The sequence below is a fragment of the Podarcis melisellensis genome, assembly GCF_964234715.1.
Source record: "Podarcis melisellensis genome assembly, chromosome: 1".
Taxonomy (NCBI): domain Eukaryota; kingdom Metazoa; phylum Chordata; class Lepidosauria; order Squamata; family Lacertidae; genus Podarcis; species Podarcis melisellensis.
In genome coordinates, this window is record NC_138528.1 from 16,489,175 (window position 1) to 16,503,601 (window position 14,427).

The 14,427-nt window shown below is 43.4% G+C and overlaps 1 protein-coding gene across 1 annotated transcript in view; it reads left to right on the forward strand.

The window, feature by feature from the left end:
- The window catches only part of BEGAIN (brain enriched guanylate kinase associated), a 178,970-nt gene that overhangs the window by 88,675 nt on the left and 75,868 nt on the right, over nt 1–14,427 (forward strand). Inside the window, exons 3-4 of the mRNA XM_081916459.1 lie at nt 5,901–5,990; nt 12,808–12,969. Coding sequence (XP_081772585.1) covers nt 5,901–5,990; nt 12,808–12,969 — 252 coding nt within the window. The remainder of the gene's footprint in view (nt 1–5,900; nt 5,991–12,807; nt 12,970–14,427) is intronic.

A 14,427-nucleotide genomic window follows, 5' to 3' on the forward strand; every position in this document is an offset into this window, starting at 1 on the left:
TCATGTTCCCTGCAGAACATCCATGTGTATACAGCCAAACTGAGCAAGACTGAACCCTCTGCTCACTGAGGTGTCCTGGATTGGATCTGGAGGCATGCACTGCCTTAGCAGTTAGCACCCAGGCTTTAGGGCTTGAGTCATCAGCACCCTGTTTTCCAGTTTATGGTGGTGAAAACATGCCAGATAGTTGTAGTCAACAGGAAGTCTATGCCTTCCTCCCGTATCCCCACCCAGCCCATCTTCTCTGTACTGTGCTAGTTATGTGTGCTCTGGAGTCATTCTGAAGTATCATCTCTATTTTAGAAAATTAAATGAATTGAGCACGGTCTGGTGAATTTATTGGCAGTGGCAGCGGCTGTGTTTATGCTTCTGGAAACTGGTAAATTAGCTAAGCCATGGTTACCTTTGCAAGACTCAGTCTGGTTTTAACACTGATGTGTACTTTCAAAGTGCTCATTTCAGAAGCATGTACAAGCACCTACTGATTAGCGGCTCCTTATTGTACACTCATTAACTAGGCATAATAGAAATAAAATTTCCTGGCTGCAGAACAGCTAACTATTAGATAAATGGCAAGTGGTAAGGAGAAGACCTGCTAATAGGTACATATGAATGATGACCAACTTGGTCTTATTTAGCCTTAGTTCGCTAGATGTGGAACCTTCAAGTATTTCTCCCTCTCCCATAATACTATAATTTGGGGTTATCCAATGAAGCTGAATTTTGGAAGATCCAGGATGAACAAAAGGAAGGACTTTCTCATACCGTACATAGTTAAACCATAGAATTCGCTGGTGATCGTCACCAACCTGGGTGGCTTTAAAAGAGGATTAGACAAATTAAGGGAGGAGAAGGCTCTCAGTGACTGTTATGACTATTCTCAGCCTTCACTGTTGGTTACCAGTTGCTCCAGGTTGTAGTTGTGATAGCACTGTTGCACTCAGGTCCTGTTTGCAGGCTTCCCACAAGCCACTGTAAGTACAGGATCCTGGGCAAGATGGTCCTTTGGCTTCACTGAGCAAGCCTCTTCTTATTTTCTTAGAATCATAGAATCATAGAGTCATCGAGTTGGAAGAGACCACAAGGGCCATCGAGACCAACCCCCTGCCAAGCAGGAAACACCATCAGAGCACTTGTATATAGAAGCTCAGTGAATAGACGTTACTGAGGAACAACCACATGGGAAGGATATTGCTTTTGGGCTTGTCTTTTTTTTTTAATACTCTTTATTAAATTTTCCACTTTAACAATTCAATCAAACCATATTAAATATTCCAAATTATACATATTATTCAATAATCAAACAGTCCAAATATTATACCATTTTTTTAAATGGAGGTATCTTCCCATGTTCTGAGGTCGGGGGGGGGGGGGTCTGATCATCTCATACTTCTACTGCTTTCATAATTTTCACGATAGTTCCCATAAATCATTCCGATGTTAATCCTCATTACTTTTCACAGTCTCTGAGTTTATCAAACAAGCGAGATAAAACAAAACAATATATTCTGTGTGGAATTTATGTCCTGCTTTTGGGCTTGTCAGAGGCCTGTGGACAACATGACGTAGGGTCCTTCATCAGAGATTACTTGGGCACCTGTGCTACCTCTGCTATTCTGTGGATGCAAACAATATTTAAACAGAATTTGCTGCAGCAGCAAAGTGATCAGCAGGGCTCAGTCCTTCCCCCAGATCCTTTTTTGGGGCGTTAGATGAGTAGAATGGCTGCACATCTAGGCTGGAGGAAGGAGCAGTCTCTGGACAACATATGCTGGCCTGCCTCAGGCAGCAAAATGTCTTGGAACAGCCCTTGACTTGAGGTGGGACTCCACATGATTGGATGGCTTCCCACATGGCAGTTCAAGGAATGCTTCTTTTAATAAATGCTTCCTCATGTGCAAAGGCCATTAGTGGGACTGTGCCCCAAGCACGAGCACAACCTGAATTTTAGGGTTGTTGTTGTCGTTTAGTTGTGTCTGCCTCTTTGTGACCCCATGGACCAGAGCATGCCAGGCACTCCTGTCTTCCACTGCCTCCCGCAGTTTGGTCAAACTCATGCTGGTAGCTTCGAGATCACTGTCCAACCATCTCGTCTTCTGTCGTCCCCTTCTCCTTGTGCCCTCCATCTTTCCCAACATTAGGGTCTTTTCCAGGGAGTCTTCTCTTCTCATGAGGTGGCCAAAGTATTGGAGCCTCAGCTTCAGGATCTGTCCTTCCAGTGAGCACTCAGGGCTGATTTCCTTCAGAATGGATAGGTTTGATCTTCTTGCAGTCCATGGGACTCTCAAGAGTCTCCTCCAGCACCATAATTCAAAAGCAGCAATTCTTCGGCGATCAGCCTTCTTTATGGTCCAGCTCTCACTTCCATACATCACTACTGGGAAAACCATAGCTTTAACTATATGGACCTTTGTTGGCAAGGTGATAATTTTAGGGTAGCCAGGTGAAAAATTAAACCAGATTCTTGTACCTTTCATAGTTATGTAGAAGAGGAAACGCCAGCAGGTGTAGCTTGCCATGCAAACTAACTAGATTGCTAAACATGGTTGCCATGCAATTTGCATGGCAAGCTACACTTGTTCACATTTCCTCTTCCGCAAAACTATGAAAGGTGCAGGAGACTGGTCCTCTTCTTCACCAGTCCACTATAATGAACCAAGGTTGGCTGGCGTATGGTGCAGTACCTTCTCCGCAGCGATGGTGCCTGAATGTTGGAACATCCCACCCCACAGCGAAACTCAGCAGGCCCACCACTCTTGCGATCTTTGGGGAAGTAGTGAAAGTCACTCCCCCCCCCCCCAGTGCACAGATATTTAGTTTATTTGTCATGTAAATATTATTTCAGTCTCAGAAGGTGGAATTCAGCATCACACCATTACAAATATTCCCTCTGCATGTGTAAGTTTGCCAGACAGAATGACCCCCCCATGCACTTTTGTGGGAGTCCTCCCAACACCCTCCCTCGAGCCAATTTCAAGGGTGCAGGAGGCACGCGGGGGAAATTCCTGTTGCACAGGTTTTGTTGATGGGGTCTGTCAGGCAAATCCCATCCACTGTGCTTTGATGGGGAAACATGGTGACTATCATGGAAGGCTTAGAGCATGGGTAGGCAAACTAAGGCCTGGATCCGGCCCAATCGCCTTCTAAATCTGGCCCACGGATGGTGCAGGAATCAGCATGTTTTTACATGAGTAGATTGTGTGCTTTTATTTAAAATGCATCTCTTCGTCTTTTGTGGGACATAGGAATTCATTCTTTCTCCCCCCCAAAAATATATAGTCTGGCCCCCCACAAGGTCTGAGGGACAGTGGACTGGCCCCCTGCTGAAAAGGTTTGCTGACCCCTGGCTTAGAGGGCACACGGGTCAGGGAGCCAGACAGGAAGTTTGTTGCCTTTCTCCAGCATGAGCAGGAGAGGAACAGGAAAACTCTTGACTCTTCGTGCCCCCCATGCAACTAAGTCTAGTGCCACCTAGTGTTTAACACGTACGGTTGTGCTATCCACCAAATGCTTGTGGGTTTTCTTTATTATACTGGTGTTGTTTTTGCTTTAACCTTTAGCAATAGAATAGTATCCATTCTTTAAACACCCCCACCTGCCCCAGGTTATGTTTTGCTCTTGTTTTGTTTGTTTGCTTCTGTTTGCTTTTGCAAAGACGTTAGGTGGGATACAAATGTCAACCATAAAGAAGAAAAATGTGGATATATATATATATATTAATAAAGAACTTAAAAATAAGGTTTTCCTCACCAGTGCAGAAGGGTTTTAGTGGAAATACAAGGAGCTGCACCAAAGAGAGATGGTTAAATTGCCTTCAACACTAGGACTGGTGCTTCATGTTGATGCTGCTGCGCTGCTGTGGTTTTCATACAGTACTTCCTGTTACATGTCTGCTTACCTTTTGGTGTTCTGTTAGGTTTCCAACCTGCTTTAGCTCTGCCTTAATATATATTTTGCTTCTTCAGGGTTTGGTCCCCATTGTGCCTTCGTTTTCTTCTTCTTTTTCCTCTGCTTAAACATTTCACAGCTCTTGTTCTGCCACTGCTGCTGGATGTGCTCAGTCGGTGATATATGCAGAATTCGATTTTCCCAGGTTTTGAGGTTGCCTTCCCCAAAGCTTTGAAGCAGTGGACACAGTGCATCAGCCTTTGCCAACGTGGTGCCCTCCAGATGGTTTTGGACTACAACTCCCATCAGCCCGCACTGATGCCTGGAGGGCACCAGGTTGCAGTACACCAGTGTGTTTGCCTTGATACTCTCTTGGCAGGCCTTACACCATCCCAGTGAGGAAGGAAAAATCGGTATATATAAATAAAATACAGCCATCACTCAGTTTCACACATTCATTTGTTTACATATATGCACATTTAAGATTAAGGCATTCAATGAGGGCCTGGGAAGAATCTGACCCAAAGGCAAAAAGAGTCAGTATTATCTGTAGTGTCCATCATGTATTGAACAGATTCGGAAACCTAGTTTTACTTGGTTCCCATGAGTAACATGCAAGACAAAACATTAGGTACTAGAAAGCAATTGTCTGAATCCAACCCAAAGGTCCTAATTTTGGAAATAAGAGAATTTCAGGACCCAGCTAACCAACCAAAGACCTTAAGTAACAGAACCAGCCTCCTTTCTTGTGGATCATGTGAAAGGACTTCAAAAAGAAACAAACCAGGCTGTACCTAGAGGTATCCCAGTGACCCATTGCAACCCCTCTGGTTGATTATTGGCAGGTGGGGGAGATGTCCACCAGAAGCTCAAAGGTTGCATAAGCCCATCCCTTATCTTAACCCTAACACTGCAATCCTATACAGTGCAATCCACCACCTGCCACCACCACCAGCTCCAAAAATCACCCTCCTCCACCCCATAATGATGGGTATGTGTGGGGAATGGTCTGTTCAAATCAATGGGATTTCAAGTCTATTTGCTGCATTGAATGCATAATTTGGTGTGAGGTCCTTCTCTACTGCCATACACAAATACCCCCACAAATCCCCACCCTGCGTAGCGATTAGGCTTAGGAAGAAATGCTGTATGTATTTTGAGATGAGACCTTCTTTCTTAGCCTAATTGCTGGGGGTGGGGAGAGAGGACTGAGGAGGAGAGATGCTCTCCAAACTGCATGAGGCCTTCAGGCTGCAATCCCAAACACACTTGCCTGAGGACTCAATGAATCTTACATCAAAGAAGGCATGTAGGATTGCACTGTGAACTTCTGCTTTGTGATATAGACAGCAGATCTTGTTGGAAGTTAAAATGCTTGAATAAATCACATGCTAATTTTGCATCTCGTATGTATCCAAACTAGGGATGGGAGAGAAATTCAGCCTAAATGCAAACCTACCTAAATTTGCACTATCTGATGCAATTTGTGAGCAAAAACATAGCCAGCCTTCAGAATTCGCATATCCGAATTTTTCATTTCATGAAAATTTTTCAGTTCTCTAAGTGATGTGTCTTCTTGTAAAGTGTGCAGGAAAATGCATATATATAGGTAAGAATTAACAAATAAAAATGCATTGCTTTGCAAAAAAAAAGAGGTGTGCATGAGGCAAAACTGCATACAAAAATGAGCATATCGGGAGAAATTCAGCATTAAAATGCTGATGAATTTTCGGGAGGACTTCTCAAAAAATAAAACTTTGCAAAATGACGGGGAAAGGTGGAGAAAAGAACTTAAGATAAGAAGAATGAGAAACTGGGAGAAACCCAAATGGACAGATTCACCCATCCCTAATCCAAAACATACTAGCAAATCCTATATACTGATATATCCAAATATATGGATACCGCCCGCTTGCTGCCTGCTTATGTGCAGGGCTTTTAGCTAGGTGACCACGCAGATGTCTGTTTTGACCCATTTCCTAGCCATGGTTTGTCCTCTATTCATACTGCAGGGTACGAAATTCCTGGGTGCCAACCTGCCTATGGCAACCTAGAATTCTCCAGGGCAGGCTCGCAAAATCTTCACCTACCCTCTGGGACAGGTAATTAAACAGCGATGTTTTGTCAAGTTGATGTTTTCTCTTATAACTTTCTGCTGTTGCTTGTTTTTTTGTTTTTTTGAAAACTCCTCTCTTCCCCTGCCAGCCATTTGCCAGCCGCTCAGATAAAAGATGCAGCGTTTTGGAAATTAGGGACCCGACAACAGCTCCGCTTGAATGTACTCGCCACAGATTTCATGGCAGCACATTGCAGTAATTAATACCAGCACACGATACGTGTTGGCAAGAACGTTGCTTCATAGAAAATGTTGCTTCATTAATCTGCAAGATCACAATGGACAGCAGCAGCTCCATGTTTGGGTTGCTCTTGCGAAAGACACCCTCCATGTAGTTGTGGCTGGTGCTCAGTGAGATTAGTAGGATGATGGAAGCAGGAGGCCTAGCAGTAGATGGAACCAAATCCAGCTCATTCTAGCTTTGTCTTCCTCCCTGCTTCCAACCAGGGCAATATTGAGATCTTGGCCACATTCACACCATACATTTAAAGCAACTATGGTAGCACTTTAGTCCTGGCTTCCCTAGAAGAATTCTGGGTGCCTAGAGAAACCCCCATTCCCTTCACAGTTGCAATTCTGTGGGACAGCCATTGTGGCCTAGTGGTTAGAGTGCTGGACTGTGACCTGGGATACCTGGGATCGACCTACTGCTCAGCTGTGAAGCTCAATGGATGACCCTGGATCTGTCACTGCCTCTCAGCCTAACCTACTTCACAGGGTTGTCATGAGAATAAAATGGGGAGGAGGGGAATTACGTATAGCACCTCAAGTCCCACAGAGGAAGGAAGAGGTATAAAGGTAATACGTCATAATAAATAATAACTCACAGAGTTTCCTGGGGAAAGGGATTGATTGTTAAACCACTCTGAATATTTGTCGCTCTAGAAAAGAAATCAGAGTCTCTTAAAAGTTATTAAAAGTGTGGGAGCAGTCTTACCCCACCCGGTCAGTTGGGAACCGTAGCATTGAAAATAAGCACTTCTCAATATCACTGCTGTTGGACTCAAGCCATCTCTTCATAGCCAGAGGTTGGTTGGATGGCTTCCTTTATTCTTTTTAGCTGTCTGCTTTTTAAAAAAGTGTTTACCTTTAATCTCTGCCTCCCAGAAATTTGGTTCTCTGTGTGGAAAAAGTAGCAACAGAATAGCTCCTTGGTTCCTTCTAGGATTCCATTCTCAGGGAGCTTATACAATAATTCGTTTCTTTGGGCAGGTGAGGAGGATGATGATCCCTGTTTCTGGTGCTCGTCATCAGTGTTGAAAGCTGTGGCCGTTTAACATGTGTCTATGTATCTATCTAGTTTCCGTTTTCTGGTAAAAGCTTTAGAGGTACAATTCAAAATCAGAAAATGGGATGGAGGAAAGTTCAGCATGCACTCCTTCATTGTATAGCTCCCATCATATTCTGAGAAGGCACATCTTTACCCTTGTCTATATATGTGTGTACACTCTTAGCCCTTCCCCCATATTCAACCAAACCCACCTCCCTTTGCACCACATGCACCCCTTGTCTATTCTTGCACTGCCTGACCCAACCCCCTACCTTACCACCACAACTCACAAACCGCAGAGCATGATGGTGTCTTACTTTTGTATGTCTATGGCAAGAGATATGCCTTATTCTTCTGAACGTAAAATGCTTTAACATTGTGTTTTATTGTTATTGTTCTTCTTAGGCTCAGACATGAACATACAAAAGTTTTATTTTTGGTGGGAGCAAGGAAATTTGTATACACACATCAAAGGCATCTGAGCATTTCACTGAGAAAGAGAATTTCTGTTTTTATGTACTGAAATTGGTCTTTTGGAAATACAATACACCAGCAGGGCAAAAGTTACTGAGGAAAGGAATAATTTGGGTGTAATATTGTATTGTTTTTATCCATCCTGGGACCTTATGGTGAAGGACGAGTAAGAAATCCAAATAAGAATGATGATGATGATGATGATGATGCCAATCTCTTCCTTTTCCTATCAGATTACCAGAATTAGGCAGCCTGCATCATCTAGTATAATTTGAAGTGAAATCCACATTACAGAGGCTCAGAAGGCTGATGTTTGACAATCCCAGCTTCCTTACGTGTCCAGCCTACTTTAGATTCCCTTAGTCATTGTTGAATTTGGCAGCAACTCCCCTGTATGTCTTGGTGTGAGCAGAGTAATTTATCTTCCTCCAGCATGCAGCTTCACCTCCCCCGGATATATAACCCTCAGAACTGTCTCTTCAGCAAAACCAGATATCTTGTTAATAAAAACTAGCAATGCATTATGAAGACTCCAGGTCAGGTTAGCAATGGCGTTCTCTCTCTTTAGAAGTCTGTAGCGCTCCAGGCTTTCTTCTCACAATGTTTTATTGCTGGGGGAACATGACTCCTTTCCATGCCATGAAGGCACACAAGGCCACCTAGCCCAGAATCTTGTTCTCAGTGGCCAACCTAATGTCTAGGGGAAGTATTTTTAGGTTCAGAAAAGTAAAGCCAAGGGGATGGTGTTTCTCCACTGTGAGGAAAGCTTGCGAGCAAGAGGTGACATGATAGAACACAAAATTATGTATGGCATCAAAACTGTGGCTAAAGAGGGGCTTTTCTCCCTCTCTCGTAACACTACGACTTGTGGACATACTGTGAAGCTGAATATTAGAAGATTTAGGTCAGATAAAAGGAAGTCATTCCCACAGGACACAATGGTGGCCACAAGCTGGGATGGTTCTTGAAGTGTAGGTATGTTCCCACGAAGCAAGACACGGAGATAACAGCAAGAACCTTTATTTGAACTAACAGAACTGGACAACAGGGGCAAACTACTTATATACATTTCTGAAGGCCTGGGCCACTCCCACTCTCAACGTGATTGGCTGTCTAATTTCCCAAGCTGTGAATCATAACTCAAGAGTTTAAGGGCCAATGGCAGTGGCCCACATCCTGAAATGTCCTGTGATTGGATATCATGCATCGAATCAGAACACAGGGGCTCAGAATCCTTAGTCCAGACTCAAGCTCAGGGAAATGCTGACCACTGAATATATAACAGAGGAGTGGTCAAACTCCTGGGGAACAAGGCTATCGATGGCTACTAGCCACTAGCCTCCACAGTTGCTTCTGAAATACAAGATGCTGGAAACCACAAGAGGGGAGAGTGCTCTTGTGCTTGAGCCCTGCTTGGGCATTTCCCACAGGCATCTGGTTGGCCACTGTGAGAACAGGATGGTGGACTAGATGGGTCATTGGCCTGATCCAGAAGGCTCTTCTTAGGTACTTATGTTCTTAGAAGTCTCTTGTGAAGTGGGAGGAGACCAAGCTGTAGATCCTCTATGCCAGGCACCCTCAAACTCAGCCCTCCAGCTGTCTTGGAACTACAGTTCCCATCATCCCTGACCACTGGTCCTGTTAGCTAGGGATGATGGGAGTTGTAGTCCCAAAACAGCTGGAGGGCCGAGTTTGGGGATGCATGCTCTATGCTCCAGAGGAACGTTACCTGCAGAAAGCAAACCCTTAATCATTATCTCTGTGTTGCTATGCATTCTTTTCAGGATTTAGACGGGAGGAATCTTTTCGCTTTGAGCCATTTGCTATTAATGTTAAGATTTTTTTTGAAATGCATTTTCTGAAGCTCTTTTTTAAAAAAAAGAGCAGCAAAGAAATCTATAAAAAAACACGTGTGCAAATACAGGCCAACAATAGTTCTGTGTATTCTTTTATATGCACTTGACTTCATTTCATCTCTGCTTTACTTAACCAAATTACCTATTAGAAGCAAACTGGCTGTAGCATTGTCAGCTGGCCAGGGGGCAGCGGGGTGGAGGAGCTCACCCTGACCTGCTCTTGTGTCTTTAATAGCAGCTGGAGTTGAGGAAACCAGGAGGTCAAACTGCTATTCTCATTAGTTATGACTTGCGGCCAAATTCTACATGCAGGAAGCTGACCCTGGTGGAAGTCTGCCCCAATCAGAAATGTGCACGGAGATAAGCATTTTCAGCTCCAAATGTTTCCAGGAGAAGCTGCTATTAAAATCCCAGCTATGGGAGCTGGCTGAAAACTTAGCAGCCTTAGCTAAACGCTGTCCCTTTTTTGCTCAAAGAAACAAGAACCCGTTTGCCCATTCCCTGCTATAGGAACACAGGAAGGTGCTTTATACTGACCACCAGATCTCAGATCTCACCTAATTCACTCCTCATGAAAAGCCATCCTTCAAAATTTGCAGTTCTCCGAATTTTGCAATGCCATTCTTCAGCCAAGAGAGGTCTACAAAAATGCATATACCATGGTAAAACGTTTGTGTGAATGCATGTATTAGGGAAAATAAAATGCAATGGTGCATTATTAGCATTTTTACTGTTTGCCAGTTCATTTCCGGGCTCAATTCAAGGCACTCACATTAGTGTTTAAAGCCCAATATTACACAGTCCCCAAATAGACCCTTCTCCTTCCCTACACATCCTACTGAGAGCTAAGATCAGTGGAGGGAGCTGTCTTGGTTGCTCCACTGCTCTCAGAAGCTGAGGAAGGGGGGGCTCAGGAGAGTGCCTTCCCTGTGGCAGCTCCTAAGTTGTGGAACACACTTCCCGCAGAGGTGCATTCTAGCACCTACCTTGTATAGCTTTTCGTGAGTTCTTTGCCCTGGCTTTTGCCACTTTCGGTGCATATTTCCAGGACCCACCTTATCTTTGTAATTTTAAGTTGTCTAAAACTGTTGTTAACGTTGTGTTCTAATATTAATGTTGTGTTTCAATTGTTGTAACCTGCCCTGAGACCTTAGGGCGATGGGCGGGTAATAAATGTTATTTATTTATTTATTTATTTATTTATACATACCCTGCCCATCTGGCTGGGTTTCCCCAGCCACTCTGGGCGGCTTTCAGCAGAATACAGTGGTACCTCGGGTTACATACGCTTCAGGTTACATACGCCTCAGGTTACAGACTCTGCTAACCCAGAAATAGTGCTTCAGGTTAAGAACTTTGCTTCAGAATGAGAACAGAAATCGGGCTCCGGCGGCAGTGGGAAGCCCCATTAGCTAAAGTGGTGCTTCAGGTTAAGAACAGTTTCAGGTTAAGTACAGATCTCCGGAACGAATTAAGTAGTTGACCCGAGGTACCACTGTATTAAAATACAAAAGTCCATTAAATGCTTCCCTAAACAGGGCTGCCTTCAGATGTCTAACAACAACAACAGGAAATTGTTTTGCAAAAATGTGTGTATAATGGGGAAAATATATATTAAAAATGTGTAAAAGAAATTCTCCCAGAATTGCTGGTGATTTGCAACCTAATGTGGAAATGTATTGAACTTTCTTTAGCGTGTTATTAGGTATAATTATTTTTTTAACCTTATCATACACGTACTTACCACTTAAGAAGCCAGTGTCTCATCTGACTGTAACTGAGAGCTAGCAAAAAGCAGCCTGCACAAAGGGACCTAGAATTTATTTATTGTTTCCATCCTTTTGATTCATTTTAGGCCTTCATGGCTGCTGTTCACTAAAGTTTGCTGAAGTTGATGGTTTTTTGGGCCTAGGTTAGCACAGTGGGGAGGGAGAATCAGTAAAAATCACCTCCCTGCTCCCCTTTCTGTTGGTGGGAGTCTCCTTGTCATCAAAGAGCTTTCCATTTATGGAAGATCTCTTTCCATGAAAAGAAGGGTTCAGTTTTATCCAGCCCCTTGCGTTTTGTGTGCAAAACGTCCCAGATCCATGCACTGTCATTTCCTATCAAGTAACCAGACTGGAGGGACGCGGGTGGCGCTGTGGGTTAAACCACTGAGCCTAGGACTTGCCGATCAGAAGGTTGGCGGTTCGAATCCCCGCGACAGGGTGAGCTCCTGTTGCTCGGTCCCTGCTCCTGCCAACCTAGCCATTCGAAAGCACATCAAAGTGCAAGTAGATAAATAGGTACCACTCTGGTGGGAAGGTAAACGGCGTTTCCGTGTGCTGCTCTGGTTCGCCAGAAGCGGCTTAGTCATGCTGGCCACATGACCAGCTGTATGCCGCCACCCTCGGCCAACAAAGCAAGATGAGTGCTGCAACCCCAGAGTCTGCCACAAATGGATCTAATGGTCAGGGGTCCCTTTACCTTTTAACCAGACTGGGAAAAGACTCCTATACTCAGGATATAGCCAAATGATCAGTGCGTTCTGACAAAAAGAGCCTCCTGCAGATACTATTTTATCAGAAATTCCTTTCTGCACAGCAATAAGCTTTCAGTGTTGTAGCGCCTACCCTTCTGAATTCTCTCCTGTTCAATGTTAGACAGGTACCATCTCTGTTGCCATTTTGATTCCTACTGAAGACCTTTATCTTTCAACAATACTTTTAAAGTGAAGATCTTTGCCAATCTGCATATGTGCAGGAATTGTTTTTTAAATGTTTTGGTCATTTTACTTCTTGTGTGTTTTCCATCCTGGGCTCCTTTGGGAGAAAGTGGGGATGAATTGAATAAATAAACAAATGGATAAATTGATAAATAATTGTGGCTGACACAATGGAGAGCCACTGCCAATCTAAAATAGACAGTTCTGAGCTGCTTAGGCCAACATTCTGACTTGGAATAAGTCAGTTTTGTATGTTCCTGAGCGAATTCCAAAAACAAACGTTGGCGGTGATTTACATTTTCCAAATGTCATATAGCAGCAAGCCTGTAATCTTGATCCACAGGACAGCTATAATGATAGCAGTGCTGAATGTGAACAATTAAGAACTATGATTCATTATATTACATTAAAGTAGTATAATTTACGAAGACTGTGACCACTTCTGTCACTAGGACCTCCGTCAAGCTGTTAATCAGATGCAAATCTTTTGTCTTTCCAGCACGTTGCAGGAACAGAAGGGGGAACTTCGCAAGCGTCTCTCCTACACAACTCACAAACTGGAAATGCTTGAAACAGAATTTGATTCTACACGCCAATATCTTGAAGTAGAACTCAGACGTGCTCAGGAAGAACTTGAAAAAGTGACTGAAAAGCTGAGACGGTTAGTTGTTGAATTCACTGACCTTTCCTCAAAAGAAATGTCATATTTCACTTTAGGTAATTTGGGAAATGTTGCAATCTGCTGGAAATGCTGAAGGAGGTCATCAGGAAATGCTAACATTAACTGGCAAATTTCTAAGCAACCACCTTCAAATTTCTAAGCAACTTCCTTCAGTAAATGGCCGTATTTAATCCTCTTTTGGACCTTCAACATGGCCCATGGGCAAAGACCAAAAGTGAGTCTTTGACCCATTTTTGAGATTAGCAGCACAATCATATATATGTCTTCTAAAAAATAAGCCCCATTTAACTTCATGGAGCTGATTCTCACGTTACTTAACAGAGCATTGCAGCCCTACTGGCTCATTTTAAGACACGCCAATAAATATCACACTTTAATTTTGCTCATTGACCAGTAAGTACCAACATTTACCAAGAAAGGAAGAAAAATAGCCTCCATGTAGCATATTCTGTCCCATCAAGAGTGGCTTATTATGAGGATACCCATAATCATACATTGAGTCTCCAAATTATTAGTGACTACTATCAGTAATGTTTTCAGAGGTCGCTGTGTTGTGAATAATGCTCAAGACCAGTGGTGGAAAAGGTTCTGTGGATAAACCCTTTCAGTTATTCATCCACTCACAATCTTTTTATTCAACCTTCCCCCAATAGTTTAAAAGCAGTTGACTGTCAAATGAATACAGACAGACAGGAAAACAAGTTTAGAACAATCCAATAGAACACCAAAAAAGTGAGCAGCAAAAGAACAACAAACAGTAGGTGAATGTTGAAGACGTGTGGAATTCGGGAAGGAAATGTGCTCAATATGCAGCCCATGGGTGGATATTCTACAGCTCAGGAGTAGCAAGGAAGAAGACCCTGCAGCAAGGCCTCTTTTGCCCAGAAGATGGTTTCCATCTTCCTTGGCAGATCTTCTGTCCATTTTCAGAAGTGGATAAGATGGACAGATCCGTCTCTTTCTGGCCCATGTCACTTTTGCCTTTGTTCATTCTGTTTCGTTTCTGCTTTCAAATCTGCAATTTAAAAGAGGTCCTAACAAAAAATTCCACATCCAGTTACACATTTTGTAACATATTTTGCCTTGAAATCTATTGCTGTATATATAGAACTGCATTGCAACATTTGGGGAAGTGGAAAAATCCATGTTCTGATCTGCGCATTCATCTGGGAGGTGCAGATCTGGTCGGCGGCAGCATTTGCAAGGTTTGAATTCCCTCTAGGATCTCTAGCAGAGGGTGCGGTTGGTTTTGATTTATTTTTTGCTTTGGAATCAGAATAGAAGTGAAACTCTGAAGTCAAAACTCGGTTCTGAGCAAAGACCAAGCACCAGCCCTGTCTCACACGGGCAACATTTCTTATGCTTCCACCTGCGTTCTGCATCGTCTCAGTAAGACTCCTTTGGGGGCTCAGTACTTCAAGAGAGGACACATTTTAC